Source organism: Genypterus blacodes, unplaced genomic scaffold (assembly GCF_046128005.1).
Source record: "Genypterus blacodes isolate CSIRO-AG114 ecotype Tasmania unplaced genomic scaffold, CSIRO-AGI_Gbla_v1 ptg000027l_1, whole genome shotgun sequence".
Lineage (NCBI taxonomy): Eukaryota > Metazoa > Chordata > Actinopteri > Ophidiiformes > Ophidiidae > Genypterus > Genypterus blacodes.
The window spans coordinates 180,610-199,968 of NW_027466840.1; the positions used below are offsets into that span (position 1 = coordinate 180,610).

At 41.3% G+C, this 19,359-nt stretch overlaps 1 protein-coding gene across 2 annotated transcripts in view; it reads left to right on the forward strand.

Moving 5' to 3' along the window:
• Positions 1-19,359, forward strand: part of LOC142993059 (glucosidase 2 subunit beta-like) — a 93,878-nt gene that overhangs the window by 31,451 nt on the left and 43,068 nt on the right. For both annotated transcript variants that reach the window (XM_076143666.1, XM_076143667.1), the window contains 2 exons: positions 1,971-2,057; positions 11,245-11,314. In XM_076143666.1, the coding sequence (XP_075999781.1) occupies positions 1,971-2,057; positions 11,245-11,314 (157 nt within the window). The remainder of the gene's footprint in view (positions 1-1,970; positions 2,058-11,244; positions 11,315-19,359) is intronic.

Consider the following 19,359-nt stretch of genomic DNA (forward strand, 5'->3'; position numbering starts at 1 on the left):
GCACAGTATGTAACTATGTTATTTGATCTTTCCTCTGGCTGTAAGGCAATATCTTTGCATAGCGTTTTTATCAGCCTTCATGATAGTATGACTAAATCAAGTGTAGAGTGGGTGAATTGCCACATAACACAAGTTCAAATACAAGTTACAGATTAACTGTACTCCTACATTAAGATGAACATCCATAATGCACAATTTTACTGTTCTTATTTCATCAGTTGAGGGTAGGGTTGGGGTGAGGGTTTGCCCAGATTGTTGGAGTTTTGTCAGTTCTAATGTTTTACTTTGTAGCATCTTACCATCCTCCTTTATTAGATACCTACTTTTTGTTCTTCAATACCTGGTTGCATGTTTCAAGCAGAACACAAACACCACATTACATTGATCCACGTTCAGATTTCCCTAAGCTTTTCTGTTCATATTTTAACTAAGTAATATGGACAAGAGTGATACACATGGCAGTTGTGCGGCGAGGGAATCGTTTGTATCGAAACCAAAGGCAATTCTACCTCTTAGGGAAACATTTGTCCTCATGTACAGCATACTGGAAGCTTTTATAGAGCTCAAGTTGTTTACATAATGTGAGAGTTAAATGTTGATGTGTGTAGGCTTGCTGTCTTCCTAATCAGCAGTATTTTGGCATGCGGCATCGTCAGAGTAATCAGCCAGCACAGTTGGTATATTTTTGCTGGAAAATGTAAGTAAAATTGAAAGCGAGAGAAAAAATTGTTTGCTTTAACTCTTCTCATAATGGCTAATGCAAGGGAGACTTTGGACAAAGTAAAAGCAGCATTATGTCGTCATTATAAAGGAGTCAAAGAGCACATTGGCCTTCAAATAGATCAAATACTGGACATTCTCAAGCAAAAGTTATATTCAGCAAATTATATGCATTCTAATCAATTACATTTTACTTTGAAAAGAAGACCTGTGCACAAAACAACTTTCCCCTCCACGAGCCAAGGTGATTCACAGCAGCTGCCGCATAGTCCAAATGTCCGCATCCACAGTTGTGTTTATTAGCTTAGCTTAATTGTGCATAGTATCTAAAGGTCAGTGCCTGCTGTGATACATCCCTGCCAAAATGATTTCCAGGGGACAATGTTTCAGATGAATAAACACTGAAAGCTGCACCACCTTCAACCCTCTGCCCCATCCTTTCCATCCCAGTGTGCCACCGCATCACCTTTAGCTTTCCAGGCCTTTGCACAAGATGCTGTGACTGATGGGGCGTCGGCTGGTACGCGCTGCCTCGCTGACTTCCATTTCAGCCAAGCAATAGGCAGCGGATTAATTCGCTTGTCACCGTCCAACCCCTTTTCCACCCTCAGAAGCCTATGTTTAGTCAGATAGTCGGACTGATCTGTTTGTCCTGCAGTGAATTAAAACACACATTATATCTGTATAAATGCAGCCGGCTATGTTATTAATCATATTTGACTTCTATAAGCAGTAAACTTCTCTGTTTGGCTGTAAAGCTGATTTAATGAGAGTGACTAGAATAGATAAGCAGATATGGCAGTGAGGATTATTGGGAGGTGAGCTGAATGGAAGATGGACGATGTGCAGTTTATTATCAGTTATGTAATGTCCTTTTTATAAGCCTAATACCTGAGGGGCCAGTAGGCACTGTGTAATAGATGTGAGATTGCGAGGTGGTGTGCATCCAAAGTTTTGTGTCAAAATGCATGCACTGTAGAGGGATGTAAACACTTGTGCTGCAGGTCATGTGCAATGTTATATTGGGGATTTATGAAGGGAAACACATTATAAATGTTGAGTTACTAGAGATGTGGCGTAAGTCTCTTTCTGATTGTGCATTTGATGTATTCCTTTGTTCATGGCGTGTACCTGTATGTGATATGCACGTTTTAATGCTAATGTGAGTATTTGTATGTCGCTCACTGAATAAGTGCAGTTCAGATTCGACAGTTTCCCTCATTGGTATCCGCCCTCTGCTCTTCCTGCAGGCTTTGCTGGGAGGACGTCATCAGATGAACCTCGCCCTGTTCCAACTCACGCTCTGGGACAGCCTGAGAGCTGGAGACCGGCTCAAGGTGAGTTTCATCATCCTTCATCCTTCTCCTCCACCCATTTTCTCCATCCTGCTCTTCTTACCAACTGCATCTATCATTATCTCATCAGTGGCCTTATATTCCTTTTTTAAAACGACCTTACTTCTGTACATTTTCTGTCCGCCTCTCATTTCCAAACCTCTCTGTCCACTGGCTCTGAAGTTATATTAACAGTGACTATTTATATCATGAATTTGTTCTGATATCAAATAAGATGCTCACTTTACACCATCAAGCATCTAAAATATCAATATGTACAACATTAAACAGCTATACCAGGTGTAATCAATCATAACTGACAGAAAGCATCAGTCCACCGTGCAATGAGCTACAGTACAAGCTGACTTTTGAGTTTGATTTGTCTTGGAAACGGAGCTGAGGTACCACGGGGGAAAGTATGTACTAAAAAAAGGGAAATTTCGAATTTATATAAATGTTACATTGCTGATGGGTTGTGGTTTTGCTGTCTACGCAACCTCAGACTTGCACAGCTTGAAAGATTTAAATGAAACGATGAACTGTATTATTTTCTGTCAGTTTTTAATTTTCTTCCTGTGCTTGCAAGTGAGCAGAGCACGAAGCAGTGTATTACTCACTTTAAAAACACCCGGTGTGTGCGCAGTGAATTCACAATCAAACGCAGAACAGTTGTAGGAGTAAAAAGAAAATACAAAGTGTTACCAAAAAATGGATCGGTCTGAGACTTTAACCGTCGCCGATGGTGATTTGACACCAGAGTGTGGCACCGTTTGTAACACCGTCCATTCTCAAATTGGAGCTTACGCAGCGTCCCTAAACGGGCATATTTCTTTCAGAGCACAAGTTGATAACCCGGACATTTTCATCTGCCAAGGCCCCAGAAGAAATGTCCAAGCCCTCCCCATCTCCCGAGTCGAAGACGCGGCGGTGCAAACGAGATACCATCCTTTCATTTCCGCTCCTCCTGATAAAAAAAGATGAGGCAGAGAGGACCAAAGTGAGGCCTATCGCTGGGCAGCAGTGATTGAGTCCCTTCACTAAGCCACAGAGAGAATCTGCTCAAATAACCCACTCAGCCGATAAGAAGCTAGTCATTTCCATAGACAAAAACATTGGGCTTCAGATTAGATTTCACCGCCTGCCTGGTTTATCTTGGCGTTGCTCCATCATGGAATTTAAACTATAGTGCGAACTCCTGTCCCTCATATTTCCATGAAAATACACATCCAAACACACATGGACCTTGTTATTGTAAGTAGTTGTAATATTGATCAGACCTTTTCGCCTTGTCTCTCACAAACAGCGCTATCTTCACTGGGAGGCCTGATAACTGCATTTCTCCTTTCTACCAAAGAAAGTCTGAGAAACATACAGATTATCCAAAAAACTAATAAATACCAGAAGGAATGCACATATTAGACGTGCATTTTTTTAAACAATCTATTTTTTTGCCTCTCTTTTTAGTGCTGTTGCTCTTTCAGCTCCTTTTCATAAAATTGTTGTAGTAATTACATATTCTGTTTATTGTTGTTTGATATTTTTTGTATTTTAAAAAGCATCCGGCAAGCCGTGTATATATGTATGGTCAGCCAAGGACATCAAAGCGGTGTTCTTGTAAATATGACCGTTGGGTATAAAGACAATACCCGACAATGTTCCAGGATGACAGATTGATACAGTTGAATGAACACAAAGGTGTAGAACTTTAGCCCTAGACTGGTTGTTATTGTATTTATGAACAGTCATGGGAATAGCACAAGTAGGCTCCTGAAAGCTCGGCTATCTGAGGACAAATACAAATTCTTCTTTGATATATGACGGTGGTTCATTGAAACGATTTTGCCCATTTTAGGATAGGATACCCGATGGCCGTAGTCCTTCTATGAAAGGTGCTAAACAGGGAGATTTTGCTCAATTTTGTAGCATCGGTACTATGGTTTTCCTATGCCGATTGCTTTTGTCTCATTTGATTCTTTGATTCCTTTGTTGTATGAGGACCATAAACCTGCTTGAGCATTGTTGTTATAAGTGTAGGAGCCAGGTATTTGTCTGTATGGCACTTAAAGATCAGTCCGACACTCAGATCGTCAAGAGGCCACTAAAGCCACTCACTTGCGATTCCATACCACTCAGCTTCACACTCGTCACTGTCTAATCAGACATTGCTGTCAGATCTATTATATTCCCATCACTTTGCTGCTCCTAAAGCAGTCCATGCGTTCGGTTAATCCTTTGCATTATGTTCCACCAACGCCAAAATCAAAACTCCTGATCAGAAAGCGAGTGTCTTGAGAGCGTTACAGTAAGAATGTTGACAGACTTGACCTTTTCACACACAGATAAAGGGGCTGGTTCTAATTGTGTTATGTTGAAGCGCTGCACAGTAGCCGTGGTGGATAATGGCGTGTTTTCACTCCGCATTCTTCACTTCGTGTTGTGTCCTTACATAACGTGCATCCCAGCAACGGGGGCCGTCACAAATACAATGGCCATGACAGTACTTTCTATTTCAATAGCACGCATTGCTAATGACTCACTGCATCTCTCGTTCAGCCTAATTAGAAGCTAATTATCCAATCGTTGTGTATGTGAATTCAATATTCAGTGCATCGTCTAATCAAAAGGTTACCACATTTCTACGAGTGTTACTTAGTTGCAGTCGAGTTGCGTTCTGAAAAAAGAACTCAATATCAGTAACTATGTTTGCATGCACATTATGCTACATCTTTGCCTGTACTGGGATTGAGGGAAAAAAGATAAGTATAGACAATATAAGTAGGATTCCGAACTAAGGTTTGTAGCCGGGCTCGCGTCCTGATCCGATCTCTGACGGAAGTAGCTGGGTCTAAATGTAAACGCACTCAGCGGGGACGCATTGACCCCACCTTGTCCTCCAGGCTTCACTCGCTCTCATTCATAAAGTGATTTGATCCGTAGATGTGGGAGTGAATGAATGAATGCTCATCGGAATAAAGACGGGCTTAGATAGTGGAAGTAGTTTATTCTGGCTTCAATTCTTATCATATTGTTTCACTGATTAATTTAAACTCATTCAAATATTAAGTATAAGCAATTAAGAATGAAAATACAGAGAAGAGACATTTCTACTCATGTTTGTCTGTGAAAGAAATGCAGGGAACTAACACAGTTGGCCAGACTGGCAAAACCAAAAGCATGCTGTGGATGTTTAGAAAGAGCAGCAGCAGATCGTTGTGTTTTGGGGATTGCGGCTTTATACCGCGGAGGCTGTCACGCTGTTGAGGGTGCATTTGTGTGAACATTTAATGGACCCCCTGCTGAGATTCCCAGTCGCCCCCCCCTTAGAAAGAACTCTAAGCAAATCTGACATCAAGAGCATGTAGGGCACTCTTCATCTGCTTTGGCACAGTTTTAGGACTGAGACAACTTTGGTGAATATTTCATAGGGTACATTGCCTCAGTTTCACCACGCCGAGCAGGGAGAGTGGCACGTGACGGCAGCTGACAGGCCCGTACGTCAGCGTCCGCAAGGAGATAGCCTCTCTTTTCTGTCTGTCCTCCTGACAAAGTTTCCCTTCCGCCATAGCAAACTTCTTTCAGTGTACGATCTGGCTGCTGATCATTTTGCTTTAAGTAAGAGTGTGACTACAGAACCTTTGCTGATTCATCAATTGATACAATGTGTTAGAATGCCAACATATGGATACCAAATGATGACTTGGATTGAGATCAGACAGAAACCTAACAAACCTCATTTTGCCGTCTTTGAAATGTGTAACTGATGACCAGGTTACTACATTATGAAATTAAAAGCTTTCTCTTTGCAATCAGAGTGGCAGTTCTCTTAGCATAATTAGCTTTTTAGTATTCTCATAATATGGAATGTTTTTTTGAATTGAATGAATCTGCGTCTTCCTTTGAAACTGAATGAAATGATTTCCTACCTTTTCTCTGGCGCACATTACAAATAAAATGCTGTTTAAAAGGTAAAATAATGCCTCTATCTAAGCATTTGTTGTCTTCCAGCACTGCTCAACACTCGACCCTACCTCTCAATATCGAATTTCTCAAGTGCGAGCTTCAGTGAATGCACACTTAATTTCCGTTCAATTTCATGGCGGTATCAGAAACTGCTGCCTTTCCACGCCGCTTTTAAAGCTTCAACAATGCGACCCTATACTCACTTTGCTGCTCCCGTTTCTTAATTAATAATCCCTGTGCTTGTATAGTAGGTATTTTCCGCCTTGCATTGCTCAGTGCGACGAGCAGGTGAATGATGTCGCAGTTACGGGGATGGTTCTGTTCTGTTCTGACAGCGTTCATTTGATGTCGAAGTGAAAGTCCTCGGCTGCCATGTTCTCCCTCTCCGCTCTTTTACTTTCTTGTTCCCGCTCTGTCTGGATTTCTGTCACTCATTGCAGAAGCCAACTGGCATGACCTGAAAGTGGGACGGCGACACATGATTTGCCTTTTTCTTTCTTCTTTAATAATAGTCCTCCAATGCATGTGAATACAAACACATTTGATCAGTGCCTTGCTGCTGAAATGTGCTATATAAATTGCATTGCCTTGCCTTGCCGAAAGGACTCCTTATGATTCGAAGTCTTGTATGTACCTGAGGGTGCCAGTAACATGTAAAAGAAGGTAATTGAGTGTGTGTGTGTTTATTTCCATTAAATATTTTCTTTAAATATCTTTAAATATCTTGAAACATTAACATATGTTCATGTGACTACCTGTGACTGTTTTCATGCATGTTGCATCCCACTGTAAACTACACACACACACACACACACACACACACACACACACACACACACACACACACACACACACACACACACACACACACACACACGCACACACACTTACATACACAATAACATAATGAAAAATGTAGCAGCCCTCACAAGCAGCCTCTTGACAAGATCAATACCATTTATAGTCAACACATGGTTTATCCAGAACATGAGTCATACAGTAGAAGCTGCAGACTGCCGCTGAAGTTGTTATTGTGCCATCTCAATATCAAGTCTTTTTGACAAGACATGTTTGAAAATAAAACATGCTTAACTTAACATAACTTTTATTAATAGACATGAAATGATTTGCCTTGTGGAAGAATGCTTTTTTTTTCTTCCAGAAAGTGTCATTAAAATTAATCAAAAGATTCACCCGTTAAAACCACCATGACTCACTCCATCACTCCTTCTCGCTGTTCGCTGGAGAGACAAGAGGAAGAAAGTGCCAGCAGCCATGTGTTAGATCGGAAAAGGAAAACCACTCACGGTGTCTTTGTCCTCTGTTTGAACAGTGCCGCACAGACGGGAAAAGGAGGAGTGGGAGGAAGGGGGGGGGGATGAGAGAAGTGAAGTTTCTCACAACTGCCCAGCCTGAGGCCTAAGATATGTGGTGCTTTCCTCATCATCGCGTCACCAGTCAGCCGTTCTCGTCTGTCATTATTTTACCTCTCAGAGAGCTCATACACATACACACACACACAGTCGCACAGGCTCACACTTGACTTGCTCTTTAAGGCTGCCAGCATCAGCTACTTAAATATAGCCAACCGCAACGGGCTAGACATTGTTCAAAAGAAAAGGCACTAAACGTATTTGGCTCAGGTGCTTAAAGAAAGCAAAACACATTCTTTTATCTGTAAATATCTTTACAGATAAATGTATATATACACAATACACATACACTTAGATTTATGGATTGACATTCTGTGCTATTACTGCTTTGTGCTTTGTGGCAGTAGTTTACTTTTTCACATCGCTCAGTATTTACCTACTGATTTAAAACAATTCAGCACTGTGAACTGTCTCCATAAATCAACGTAGATGTAGTCCGAGTAAGAGAAATGTATTGTGTGATTCTCCAGCGTGTAAATGATCCACCGGCACCCATCTGTGTCCTAAAGCAGACAAGCTGCAAATCATATGAATGTGGCAATTGTTGCAATCCTATTAATTCTGCCAATGTACTCCACACTGTATACACTCTACACTGAGTATTTGTTATGGCTGCACAGACAAAGATCAGAGTGTCATCTGCATGTGAATGAACCCAACTGATCTGCTTTATAAAACCTGTAGGACACTAACTGTTAAAATGAAGCACAGGTCCATTGTGTCAGAATCAAGACAGCCAGGGGGAAGAATGAGAAGTATACTGTACACAAAGTATTTAAGAAATACCCTGATTATACAGTATATTTATTCAGACAGTGCTGGTTGCGGCCATACCCCACAGACGGAACACCCACATAAACTGCATGCAAAAAAAGCATGTGATACATTAAATATTAAAAAGTCATATTGAGTAAAATTACACAAACACCAACTGAGCATACTGCAGAGGGAATTCAAAATAACACACAGAAGGAGGCTGTCTCTCCTACTTGGCTGTCATGAATATAGGTCTGCCAAAAAATGAGAGTATGAAAGTATTACATAAGTTAGGATTCTCTGTTGATTTGGGCCTAAAGTCGGTGCGCAGACAGGCAGCTATTTAAATTGCATAAGTTCCTCTGATGTAAATGTGCAGCTTTCAACTCCCTGAGAGCTTTTAGTCATTTATTTTGATTAGGGCTGTATTTATAAGATACTGTAAGTCTCTAAAGTAAGTCACCCGGGATAAGGGGTTGGCAAGGATGGCGGTGGGGGAACAAAATGAAGTCTGTTTGATGATTATAACTTCGGAAATATGTGCTTGTCAATTAATTAAGGTCGTCTCGGGTGTGTGCGCCTCTCCTTTCATTTTCGGGCCCTGCTCTCAGCGGACATATACCCACAGTGCCCCCATTGTATGTCTAAGCTCTAACACACATCTCTGGCAGCTGGGGAGCAGAGAATAAAGACCCTTCAAAGGAAGACAGTTTTCAAGAGCAAACCTCCGTTTTCACCAGCTGGCTGTTTTCAGGCAGCAGTGTATTTGGCAGCTTGACGGCTGCGCTGTGTTGGTATCTCCCTCCCAGACACAAACAAGAGCTAGAGAATGATGTGGACATGAAAAGATGGGTACACTGAGAGGACTGCGCTTAAAGTGATGCTTCCGTTATTATTTGTGGCTCTTGGAGAGAAACAGCATGTGCCAGAGCCCTTTGTTTTTGAGGATACTGTGGCTATGGGACTGCTGAATGCTGTGGTGAGGGTCGGTAGTTATTTGTACATCCACAGTTATGCAATGATAGCATCATTTTTTTATAGTGGATCTAAACCAATGTTGCACCAGACAATGGGAATCAACCATTTAAGAATAATAATTCAAGTGAATGAATAATTACAGCTGTGAATATGTGGTATTGTGAATACCACACAGCTTCCAGCCTCCAGCAATCACAGGTATTGTTCTTCTCTTTTCTTCCGTATGTTTTTTTTAACTACTTCCGCATACTTCAACCTACAGACACCATTCAAACATCGACCTATTTTGTTTAATATTCAGCAAATTGTTGGTGTTATTATCACAAGTTTAACATGTTTCCAGCACTCCCCATGTGTGTTTATTGCATCTTTTTAGCGTGGAAGTAAGTTGAAGCTGATTGGCTGAGAGCCTTGCACTCTAAATTCAGTCGCTGGAAATTTCAACTTCAACAATTTATTCAACTCTCAACTCAATAACTCAAGCTGCTTTTTACTTCATAGGTTTGGTTTTATAGCTGCACATCACACTAGTATACTTTAGTCTGTAGAGATCTGCTGTCATGGACTCCATTTCCAGCTGCAGGCGGCAACGGTTTCCATTAGAAAGGCTGTGGAGTTCATGAAGAAAGTTGGGCGTCAAGCAAGATAAAGACCAAGATACTTTTCTCAGGTGTTAGTAGAGACTAGAACACAGTTAAGAGGAAAGTGAATATTGGAGTTACATTCATCATGTGGACAGAAACGTCATTGCAGTTGGTTACTAATATCCAGTGGCTGCTGAATGCCGTAATCAGGCAATTGTTTGCTTATACAAGATGTGTCCAGACCAAAGTATATTCCTCGGGGGTTGGCAAATGCATACAAAGTCAATGAGGAGACGTAAGCGACCGTGACGGATCAATATATTCACAACTGCAAACACCATGAACATCAGAGCGATTTTTTGTAGCTTTTTTGTTACCTTCAGCATTGGTGAGTCACTTTGCATTTGGCAACGTTTGGCACTTGCTGGTTGAGTTTACAATCTGGGTTCCACTGAAGGAAACCAAGCATGTATGCAGCAAGCCATCAAATTGTCCCATAATTCCTCTATCATATGTGGATCTCAACATCATACACTCCACTCCAGAAATGTTTTCACTGTCTTACATGAACAACAGCTGCTGCACAGTGGGCATGGAAAGTATTCAGACCCCTTCCATTTTTGCATTTTTATTGTGTTGTAGATTTCATATAACATGGATGAAATAGCTGATAATAACCCATAATGGCAAAGTGAAAATATATTTTTAGAATCTTTTGCAAATGTATTAAAAAACTAAAACTGAAATCAAATCTCTCATTTACATAAGTATTCAGACCTTTGACTTAGTACTTAGTTGATGCACCTTTGGAAGCAATTACAGCCTCAAATCTCCTTGGTTGTGATATTACAAGGTTTGTACACCTGGATTTGGGCATTTTCTGTCATTCATCTCTGCAGATTCTCTTAAGCTCTTTAGTTTGGATGCGGGTTGTTGATGGACAGCTATTTTCTAGTCCCTCCACTGACGTTCGATGGGGTTCAACTTTGAATGGGTCATTCAAGGACATTCAAAAAGTTGTCCCCAAGGCATTCTTGCGTTGTCCTCATTTCTGGACGAACCAGAGCTTAATTTTGTCCATCAATTTGACAGAAATGAGCTAATTCTTCAAAGAATGCTATGTCATCATAGGATATTGGGTGTAGATTGTTGTGTAAAAACACAAGTTTAAGATTACAGCATTAGGCCGGAACAACAGTAAGGGATCAATAAAAGTCTATCCATCTATCTGGAAATGTGAAAAAATAGAAGGGCTCTGAATCCTTTCTGTACCCACTGTATTAGAGCCGGGGACTTGTGGTGCAATGATCTTTTAAAATCAGTTCCTCTCTGTCTTTCTTTCTCTCTCACACACGCACTCACACACGCACACACACACGCATGCTATTGTACTTTATACATTAATGTAGTAGGTCTTATAAGTGTATAGATCTTTGACCTTGTTTTCTCTCCCTCTCTGCTTCCATTATGTGCTTGTAGATCAAAGGTGCACACGGTACACAAGGCAGTCTTGGGGGTGAAGAGACTCACATAAAGGCAGTTGACAGAGGTAAGTTATTAAACCCGACCACCACCACTGTCCTCTGTTGCTCACTGCTCCTGTGACCCCCCCCCCCCCCCCCCACACACACTCCACCAATATTGTTAGCTCTTGTTAATTGTGAATGTGTGTCTGCCACAGGCTTTTGTGTTGGCATGAATCAATCGCTAATTTAACGGAGAGATATGAGCCGTGTCTTAGCTTGTTGTGCTTTGATCTGCGTGGTAGCTGCTTGATGTGAAACTGTATATGCTCAGTTTTGATCAGTCTTAGGTTGCTGTGCAATGTCATTTAAGACAAATTACCTCATTGAAAATACACCTGACACTGACAAAAACTCCTATACGATAACATACTTCATACAAAATCACATTAAATTAACAAAATAATTTACAATACATGAAAATCAAATAGTACTGTCGTGGTTTCGGGTGGAACGTCAAGTCAACAACCTCTATTTCTTTATGTGAATGCTCGTTTTTGGGCTGGTTATGTATGTTCACCAACACTGCAAATAACTAACAACAACAGGCAGAGGAAGAAAATCAATAATGAGGAGGGTAAGGGGGGGGGGGGGGGTGTCTGTTCCCTCCAGAATTGCTGTGTGTTTGTGTTGTGGAAAGATGTAGCTGTGCCAGTGCAGTCATCACTTGTGCTAATTTCCATAATCTTCCCGGCACTTGGAATGAGCTGCCAGTGCATGCAAGGAAGTGGTGCGACAGCGCCCTAGTGAAATGATGACATGGTGCAGTGATATTGCTACACCTGGAAAATTATTTCAAGGTAATGATGGGACCGTGGTGGAGGGGGGGGGGTCTTCTCTCTCAGAGTCCTTTAATTGTAAATATATTTTCAGCTGGTACATGCTCTCTATAGCTTATGTATTTATTCTAGATATTCTGTAGCCAAGACTGTCAAAGTTTCCGGGCATACCAAGTGGTTTTATCGTCAAAACAGACAGATAATCCATGCATGGCAGTTTTGTTTTCAGTGATCATAGCCTCAAACAACTTCAAATAAGACTGCACTTATTGTTGGTGTGTGACCGATGCGGAAGGCTGTGTGCATATCTCGTGTTTTGTTTTTTTGAAGGTGATCCACCTAGTTCATTCCCCTCACACATCACCGCCATATTATCCAGCCGCAGCTGCTGTGAGGAGACAGGCCCAGGTATTTATGGCCAGCATAAAAGTGTGCATCCCTTTCATCCCACAGCTCAGATTTACAGCACATTTGACAAACACACTGAATTAAAAAAGGACTGTTCAATTTGTATAGGAGTTTAGAGCCTGTCTGTTGTGCATGCTCCCCAATGGATTCTGCAGTTTGTGCACGTGTGCGCATGTCTACATACGCCACTGTGTGAGAACGTGCCTGTGTCTGCGTGTTTGCATGTGTGTATGTCTTTGTGTGAGCGAGTGTGTGCACACCAAGCCCGCCTGCTCTGAAACACCAGCAACAGATAACAGATGGTCCCCCTGCATTAGAAGTGTTTTATTTCCCTGTGGAAGCCAGATATGTCAAAAATAAGCATGTGCAACATTAGTCATTTGGAATATTCATGCCCCTGCCGTCCGCCGGTTTCCTTTTCACTGCCAAAATACCAATGCCCAATTCTCCTAAGGAAGTAAAAGGGGGAGGGAAAAAGCACTCATCGGCTGAACTGATGTGGGAAAAGGCTCAGGCCTGCATGTAGCTCAAATGAAGACGTTTTTCTTTCTTCCAGGTTGCCTCGTTACTCTGCCAGGGTTGTAATTAAAAGGGGGGTTCAGTCTGTAGATGTGTTCATATAAGAAACTGCATTCCTCAGCCTCGACACATTGCATGTACACATATTGAGAAACCCACCTGCATATCCACACTCAGACGCACAAAATAACCTCATTTGGTGGATAGCGCTTCTTTTGCCTCCCCTCCTAGAAAAGCTACTCAGCTTGGGTGGGCTCCCCTCTCGTCTTCACCTTCATCTCTTACTATCAGAGTTCTGCACCTCCTCTCCTCCTAGACGTTCTCCCTCCATCTCCTGCTGCTGGAGCATGGCAGCCATTCTCGTCCTCGGTGGCGGATGCCTGATTAAGCATCCACGAAGTCTGAAGGCTGGACCCCATAGGGGACGAGCGCCGCGGTTTCTCTACCTCCTTAAAACATGAATTTTGAGTGCCGTTTTCTCACTTGTTGTGGTCCCTCATGATCAGGGTTAATGGGCAGCAGCATGCGTGAATGGTGCAGAAAGAACAGTGGAGGCAAGGAAGGAGGGGAGAAGAACTACCATTGTTCTGGAATATGCAAATCCAAGAGTCGCTCTGCTTTGTTTACCGAAGGGACCTGCTGATTCAGTGTGTGTGAGACAGAGCGGTAGAGGGCTGAATTGTTGACTCAAAGATCAGTAGGTTATGTTAAAAAGCATGTCCTATATGTAAACATCACTATGCTCTACTTTTCAGTGCACAGTCTGTATGCTGAGTCTAATGATCCGAATGAAAGAGGATCAATCAATGGCAGAATATATTTATAAAGTTAGACTGGGAAAAGTCAGATGATGCTTTCTGCTTCACCAGCCAAAATGATTCTAGTCTACAAGTTGCTGGAAAACGCAGTGTTGTCTGATACCTGCACCTGAAACTTCTTTATGATGATCTGCATCTACAGTGTTTTCCAACTATTCTACCATTTCATGAACTAATTATCCAAAGAAACACCTTCACAGCCACAACACAGGTGATGCCTCCCATAGTTCCAAGCAAGCTATGTGTCAGAAATATGAGTATAGCTGCCTTCTTAACCACTTCATTAGTGTGTTAGCCTTTACTTCACAATTTTTCAGTATTCTCAGTTATCCTCATCTCTCTGTTTCTTGGGATTATTTTTCCCCCCAATGTTGCCGTCTTGTAAGGGATTAAGGTGACCTGAACTCGGGAATCATTTTCACAGTGCGCCTTGGATGGTGGCCAACAATGCAAGCTGCTGTAAGATGATAAGAGTTTGCTGTTAAGGGCTTCAGAGGGAAATCTAATGATTGTTTGAGTGATATTAATCTGCCGTAAAGCAGCGTTCAGCAGTCTGAAATTAGCACAGTGAGTGGGAACTCATGTAAGGAATTCCACTCAAACAATGCTGCCGTAGTGAAAATGTGATATTCTCTTCATAGTGCCTTAATTTTCCACATTACTAGAATGTAATACATCACATTCAGTTTAGCATACATTCTGAACATTACTTGACTCCACATGAAGTTGATCTGGAGCTTAGGTGAGAATTGCGTGAATCTAAATGTGTTCTATTTGTAGAGACGCATTTTCAGTGGTATCTAAGAGGTGCACAGTCTGGCACGCCACATTCAATTTATGCTCTTTATCGTCTATTTATTGTAAAAAGCCATTTCCTCGGCTCCCCGTTGAGAGCCCAATTAGTGCTGTTGTCTCTGCGCTGCGTTGCACAAACTTTTCCAGGTGAGTCCCTGCAGCTCATGCAAGTGTACAGAAGACAACAATTATTCCCTCAACCAGATTCCTCTAAGGCCACACAAAGGAAAAAGAGAACAGATCAGAAAATCGATCTTCTGAGTGCTGTAAGCTCATAACAGACAAAGGCACCCGCTGCTTTGTGAGGGTCCATGGTAAAGCTTTATTGGTACAATGTGCACCTTTAAAAAAAAAAAAACAAACCCAATGCATTTACCAGCTTATTCTCGTTGAAATATTAAGACTTTGGCACACCGCTTGAGTGATAAGTTATGGGCATAGCTCCTTAATAAGTAATCTAATCAAGTAAACTAGGGCTTTTATGTGTACAGCATTATTTCTCCTTTGTTCTGCTGTACACCCTCTCATTAATTACAAACCTACCCCGTTTAAGCAGATCTGACACGTAGTCCCAGAAATCTTCTTTGTTGCAGAGTGGTAGGCAAGCACATTATCGTCTGATCAGCTCTTTTTTTCGACTGGTTTGTCTGAGTGGGAGCTCATTCTTCTTCATTTTTGGCATTTGCTAAAAACACACTCCTTCATTCAGTGAAAACTGTTGAGCTTTTGCAACGAGCATCATGTTTACCTTGCCCCCGAGCCTTTTGAGTGTAGGCGTTTCACTCAAAATGATAATAAGTGTAATAGACTATAAAAACATTAGATCTGACTCCAAATCTCTGATTTTCATATTGAAGTATGCAATTCAGTTCTTTTTGCTAAATTGTAACATGCAGCCTTATTGTCTTTTATCAATTAGTTTATATAAAAGAAGAATCTATCATAGCCTTTTGCATTTGCAGTATAAATAACTGAAGTTCATCGCCAATGTCGCTACCTTCATCTTGGTACTTACAAGACTGCAAGATTGTGTAATTTTTCATGGGAATGTGTGTCATATCCACACTGTGATGCTAATCTGCCGGGGTCACACACCCTCCACCATGCTATTTTTTGCCACACACATGTTGCCTGAGAGGTCAGCAGCATAGCAGGGCTCTTACTAGGTCGAACTGCTTGGAGGCAGAAGTTAATTTCCGACTCAACAGAGATAAATGACTTTGCTTTGACCTCCATTGCTCACTGGCACAACAAAGACATTATGCTTTTTGAGCAGCCCGACATAGGTGCTGTGTATAATATAATGTGGTTGTTCGTTATTTGCAATGAAATTCTTTGCTTTGGTAACAGTAATTAGTCAGTGTCTGCGTGTTATATTCTACTGAGTGAAAAAATAGTATTTGACCAAAACAACCACTTTAATTTCTGCTTTTTTTTTGCAGGCAGGTTAGATCTCAGCTAAAGCATTGCAGTCATTATCTTTTGGCTGTTCAGTTCTGTCCTGTTCAGGAAGATTGTTTGTTTTGACTATTGGAACGTAATTGGAATGCACTTTTCACCGTAACCAGTATTCTACTGTTCTGTTAAAGTTGGATTTGTTGTAAAAAAAAATTATTCCCTGACAAAATATACATCCAAACTTATACTCCATAGCTCAATGCTATACTCCAAATTTCTAAATCCTACGTACATTTCATTAATATAAATAGGATAATGTCTTTATGTTACAATGTGTTAACTAGAATTTAGACTGAATTTCCTATGGGTACATATAAAGTCATTGTCGATGCTTGGTGCTCTACTCGATGTGAGCTCCTGTATGTGACACATCACATATTAATAAATGGGCTGCATTGATTATTCAATTGAGGCAGTTACCCTGGGGCTTTGTATCTATGGTTTATATGACATTTAACATCAATTGGTATTCATCATGTTTTTTTTCTCACACCCGCTGTCAGATTGTCTACTGATCATGCAGTCCTTATTCAAACATGTTTTGTTACCCGCCACCGTGTAAATGTTAATGGAAAGTTTAATTGACATCAGTGTTATTTACAATACTGTGAAAAAATCTCAAATATTTATTCTGTAGTTGCACGAGGCGGAATATATTGGCAAGTCCTCTAACCTTTTCATTTAAGATGGACACACTCTAAATTTAATCAGGATCACACTGGTGCTATTTCCAAAGCTTTGGTAAACACTGATGCCTGCTTTGAGCCAAGGCAGTACATATTAAATGTTTTGGCTTCTGTTCTTCATAACAGGCAAGATAACAGAAGCCTCGGTGCAGTCAAATCTACATGTCAATCATGGTAAAATCCAGATTCCTCCAAGATATATTCATGTCTGTCAACTGTGGTGGGTGTTGCAAGTAATGAATAAAGCGCATCGCTCCTCTTTATACATATGAAGAGATTTGTTAACATTTGTGCTACAAAAAGGTGACGGAGCAAGCGAGCCAGAATAACAAACAAACGCATTTTGTCCAACCTCTACCATCAACTAAATAGGGGAACTATAGGGATTGACCTATTTCCAGCATGGAGTAAGTTGTCAACGTCTGATCTGATGTGCCGCTCATCACAAACTGGAGATGTCTGGCTATATTTAACCTGGAGGTTGTGCACGCTCTAAGTGACCATTATGCTCTCTGATATCACCGTGCGTTCTCCCTCAATACCCACCATGCTACTTTAGCACTTATTAGGGTCTCACACTTGGCACTCACCCACACAGTTCACCCTCAGCCCACATTTGGCAGGTAATGAGCTTGACGGAGGCGCCAGCAATAGACACATTTCCTCCCAGAGATCATTGAAGATGGCCTAGGTGAATGCCTGTATGTCTGTTGTATTGATTTTCCTGTCTGTAAATGGTAACTATGGTCAAAGCATCGACATTATTCAATTACTAGTTGCCCTACGTTCCACTGGGATCTCGAACATTTGACCATGTGGTTTGATAGACATTTGTTTAATGTTTTCTCACTGGTTTGTGGAGATCACGCGGCATAACCATTGCATATTGTCAAAGAACTGTGCATATATAAGGAGCTATGACATACTATTGATAACTCAAGTGGCATTATTTATGTTATTAGTATAATTATTTCTGCTCACTGGCATAACAGTATACTAAGTGAGTTATGTAGCTCCTCATTTGCATAAGAATATGCACAAATTCATAATTCATTAACATGCAGGCTTCCATTAATTTCCACATTCAGACCTCACTGAACATGAACTGACATTTGAAGTCTCAGCTTGACAAATTCTCAAAGCTATACGTGCATCATATTTTGGCTCATGTACCTCGACAACAATGATAGTCGACTCGACTAGCAGAGGCTTTTGAGTTGTGTTACAATTTATCCTGGCACCAGCTGATTGAAAGGCAGTTCAAAAAAGCAGTTGGATGGAATTCTTATAGTTTAGGTCCCATGTTGCATTGAATTACTGGGCTATTGGCAGAAACGTTCATCACTAGATCTGCCTGTCAGATTTTATTGGAACAAAACCTCATGCAGACTGAAGAATTAAAACATCCAAGCATAGCACACATCATGGAGATTTGTGATTGCCAGCCTTATGATGATACATAGAAACATAAGTTGTCTCCCACATTGGGTTGCTGTTAATTGCAGGGTAGGTTTGGAACTGCTTGAATGCTTTTCTGCAAGCTTGGCTATGGACATTGCATTGAAAAGATGCTGGCCATGCCCACACCAGGCCCTTAGTTTTGTGCTATCTTTTGCTGAAACTGTGTTTGTGAGGATTATTTTGGCAGTTGTTTCATTTGATTTCCAACGGTGCTTTGCAGGAGTTGCAGTCTTACGGCCTCAAGAGATTTGACGCTTGTCCATACATGGAAAGACTTTCACAAGGAAGCATAAGAGCAGCAGAAATGCTACGGGATGCTCAGCTGTGGGATTTACCCGTCAACTGCACTTAAGTACGTGGGATAACATACGCTAGATGCTGTGATGGTAAAATAAAGGCTGACACGCCTTTCCTGTGATCTTTGGTCACTGACTGCTTCTGGATGGCAGTGCCTCACAGATAAGTAGCAAATAAACTGGCATGGACGTCTGTGTTTTAAAGCCTTTGCAGTCTCTTCAGAATCGTTTTGTGTTTCAACTCTTCACAGATAACAGTTTGATATGTAAGCCAATATAATGTGTTGTGTTTTTTTATTTGTTTTATTTTACACTGTGGTGTTGGTTCAAAGGAAGTTGCATAAGAATGTGATGGGGATTACATACATCATGTTCTCTCTTGTGGTAGCCCAAACAGAGGTACAATAACATTTAAAATGATGTGCTTCGGTAGCAAAATGTCATCTCACCCAACAAGGGGTAAAATCTGCTGTTCCTTCCGTAGTTTCAGACTGCTGTGTCTACAAGTACAGAGCAGTTTTGGGATTTTACTCAGCACAAGAACTCAGCTCAATTCCCGAAGCATCCCGCCAACCACCCAACTGCACAGCACTTTTGGAAAATAGACACACAGGTAAATGATTTCTCCACTGACAATGCAACTGAAGAAAAGCTTGCTCTATCATTCCAACCATCTGGAAGTCTGGCACCCACTTGAGGCTGATGTGTAACTTTTAATTGGAGAGATAGTAGTGGGAGGCAGAAGAGGAGGAAGGAGTGATCCCAGTGGATAGACACCAGTGCCTGCTGCCAGATGGACAACCTGGAGTGCACACCATTTCATTCTTTTCGCCAGTCTATTTTACAAAGAG